This window comes from Pavona decussata, unplaced genomic scaffold, assembly GCF_977016875.1.
Source record: "Pavona decussata unplaced genomic scaffold, jaPavDecu1.1 SCAFFOLD_72, whole genome shotgun sequence".
NCBI lineage: Eukaryota > Metazoa > Cnidaria > Anthozoa > Scleractinia > Agariciidae > Pavona > Pavona decussata.
This window is the reverse complement of record NW_028145491.1, coordinates 2,008,023-2,011,601: the sequence shown is the minus strand read 5'-3', so window position 1 is coordinate 2,011,601 and position 3,579 is coordinate 2,008,023. Positions and strand designations below refer to the sequence as shown.

At 38.0% G+C, this 3,579-nt stretch overlaps 1 protein-coding gene across 1 annotated transcript; it reads left to right on the top strand.

Annotated features, from left to right (window-relative positions):
- Window positions 1-2,482, top strand: LOC146476912 (octopamine receptor beta-1R-like). Its single transcript, XM_085114027.1, has one exon. The coding sequence runs from the start codon at window positions 978-980 to the stop codon at window positions 2,220-2,222; it is 1,245 nt and encodes a 414-aa protein (XP_084970153.1). The 5' UTR covers window positions 1-977; the 3' UTR covers window positions 2,223-2,482.
- Window positions 2,483-3,579: the final 1,097 nt, after the last annotated feature.

Here is a 3,579-nt window from a genome sequence, read left to right as displayed (position 1 = left end):
AAAACGCTCCCGTTGAACCAAGCCAATAGAAATTCGCTTAAAAATACATCAGTGGCTTTGACAGACATTTGAGAAAAATATAGATAAAATTTAAATTACTAGCAACTAACTTTCACGCTTTCACATTTTTGGTAGGCCGTGTGTTCTTGAGGGGGAAAAAAAAGCTTATTGCTTTTCTTGATTTGAACTTTAGATTTAAAAAAATATGTAAAATTGAACCGTGTGAAAACTACAGATGTCTAAGTTGAATGGATGTCAAACCAGCGTGAATGTTAATCATTTTATAAGTAAACATCTATTTTCTCCTTACAGATTCAGTGCATTGTCAAATGGTCAGGTTGAGAGGATATAGAAATTGGTCGTGAAATGGGGGAGGTTGGTGGCACCTGCAAGTTGTCTGAGTTAGCATTAAAATAGTAGACTAAGCTTCGACTTTCAAAAGCTTAATCGAAAATTTCAATTTTTCGTTTCAGAAATAACTTATGGGCATTTTTCAGAAGGAAAGCAGGTCTCAGCAAATATGGAAATTTCCAAATGAAAAGCTTTCACTGGCATTAAAAGAAAGTAAACATACTACCCAAAGACGTCAAAATATGTCGTCAGACGCATGCGTAATGAATATGCTAAACTTACAGCTTTAGCGATGTTTACCCAAGCGTTCTACAAAGTGTTCTTTTTTTACAGAAGTAAAACAAATTAATAAACCAGTAGAAATAATCCGAAATCTTCAGATTCTGTGGTCGGTATATCGATTGTCTGTTTCAGCTGGGAAATTTGAGCCCGTGCTTTCTGCAATTAATTTCCATCTTCCGTCAATTGACCACTCAATATATCGGCATCATGTGAAGAATGAAAAATCAGCGTCGCTGCTTCATCACTGTGTACGTGATGCAGCGCTTGTCGCTTCAAATTTATAGACGTGATCACTAAAAGGATTTGGCATATTATAACTGCGGCAGCGAACCACAGCATATAGCATGGAAACTAATTCTACGGACAACGATTCCATGCAGTGGGAGAAAAGCAACGACGACGAAAAGACGAATGTTGATTTTGGTACACCTGCTAGAGGAAGCCTTATGCTATTGAACATCAGCCTCGCCATCTTGGGAAACTTCTTCATCATACTAACGTACTGCCGTAACTTCAAGATGCGGACTGTCACCAACACACTTGTGGTCAGCTTGTGTATTTCTGACATGCTTTCCGCCTTAGCAGACACGCCACTTTGGATATCCATTCTCGCTCAACAACCGCTTTACGCGAACTTTGTTGTCTGTCGAATTATGCTCTCCTTTGGAGACTTTTTCTTGGTCGCAGCTCTTTTGAACATGTGCGGAATCGCCTTGGATCGATTTATAACTCTCGTTAAAGGACTAAGGAGAAAAATGACGCGAAAACGAGCGCGTGTTATTGTTTTATGGTCGTGGTTACAAGCACTTGTCTCGGCTATTCCATGGTGCTTAGCAAGCCAGACGTGTCAAAAGAGGTGTTTTTCATTTTTCCCTCATATCTACGAGCCTGAAATAACACCACGACTTATCAACATCATCTTTAAGCTGAGTCATTTAGTGTTGCCCATTTTCAGTATATACTACGTGTTCCTTCGCGTTTTAAACTCCGTAAGAAGCAGCCGTAAAGTGAACTTGGAGAACAGCTACATTTCCCGTAACAGCAGCGCCGAAAAGTTCGCCGTGGACGCTTACAAGCGCTCATCAAAAACAGCTATAATCCTATTCACCATGTTTCTGTTTTGTACATTGCCCTATTTGGGGGTTGCGTTTTACTCTATGGTAACTGGAAACCCGCTAACTAACTTCAAAGCTGGTTTCGCTATTTATTGTATTTTCTCGCTCAAACGCTCCCTTTTTCCCGCAATTTACATATTCAGGAACAGAATGATCCTGAGTTATTTGCAAGAAACGTTTCGTTGTGGAATCTGTGGGGAAAACTCAAAACCCAGCGCGCAAAATTCGTTTATTTACACTGCTAACAACACCAGTTCGTGTTTTGTGTTGTTTTATAGAAGTTCATGCCGATCGCGTATACACCCCACCGTTTATGATGGAGATCATCAGCATTTTCCCAAGCATCTTGATGTATATTTCGTCGGCAACGTCAAAGAACCTAAATCTATCATTGAAGAACAGTTTGTTAATATTGTGGCAATGGAGCGAAAAGACACCGAGCCACGCATTGATGCAGTCACCAAAAATTTCTGAAAAAGTCCCGAGACAAATTTATCTTAGCTATGGTAGATTCACAGTAGTAATTACACTGCGTTTACGTTCGCGTTTTATGATAGTTTTTGTGATCAAAATGCTAAATGACTTCCTCAAAGCATTTGAAATTCGTTCAGCACCTAACTAATAACCTGGCAAGTTGTATTGCAACGGTTAATAAACTTAAATTGTTAAGCACGAGTAATTTGCTTTTTCATTACGTGTATATTTCTAAATTATATGTTTCGTCTTTAGAACAACCATGCAGCATTTATAATTTTTATTTTAATTAACACTGCATTGCACTGACGTTCAATGTTTTATAACCTGCTTTATTTTTCAGATTATTTCAATTTAGAGGCCCTTGAATTTTTCTTTGTATAAGAGAAGGGTGTTCGGGCCATAGATAACAAACTCAGTCCGTGTAGTTGAGTTTGTAGTTCTCTCATGTGGGTTTTGTTCACTAGTGGTGCTATAATAAGACTGAACATAGAAAATCTTATCTCGCCAAGGAGTCCTTTTTGAATAACAAGTATGGCGGAAAGTGACAGCCGGACGAACAAAGCACAAAAGAGTGTCATTCTTTAATTTAACTTACAAAAAATTTTCGCAATGCGGTATTTTAAAGAGTTTTTCTCTAGATACGAGATTCTCAACCGTATCCCAAAACGATCCGAATAATAACTTACTGGGATTAACTTGTCGAGCTTTTGTACGTTATGTTCTCCGATGGTTCAGATTTTTCCTCACACGCTCGGTACTTGACAACATGGCGTCGGTGCACCAATATTGTAATTGTCGTGCCATATATATAATGGAGGTAACTACTTTCAAGGGAACTTCAAACCATTTCTTTTTTCTTTTTCAAAAAATATTTGTAGCTGATTGTAAAACTGATTTAGGTTAGCTATTCAGTGATCGATCTTTTGACTATTCAATACTACGATATCATTTTAGTGCCGGAGTCGAAATGATGCTAACATGAAACCGACACAACCTTAGCAGTTCAGGAATAACAGGAATTACTGAAATCATTTGATACTTTTTACTAGTTACAAGTCAAGCGACATTCTGCTTGAAGCATTCAACATCAGATGCGTTCATGATGCAAAACAGTTTAATGTATTCATGGTGGATTCATTGTGGAGAAGCTGCACCTGCAGGCGCATCAAAAACAATGTCGTTCTCTTTCAGTGTGCTTTTTGCGCCAAATTTTCAAAGAATTAAATATAAAATAAATAACCTGCTTACCAAGAAGTGCTCTTATATGATTGGCAACTTGTGTCAAAATGATTAAAGACTTAAGCCTAACTGAATTTATGCATCATATTTCACTAGCCTTGGATGCAATTCAAAC

What these genes read in the sequence shown, in the direction of transcription:
- LOC146476912 (XM_085114027.1), top strand. Translation starts at nt 978, where the DNA reads ATGGAAACTAATTCTACGGACAACGATTCCATGCAGTGGGAGAAAAGC.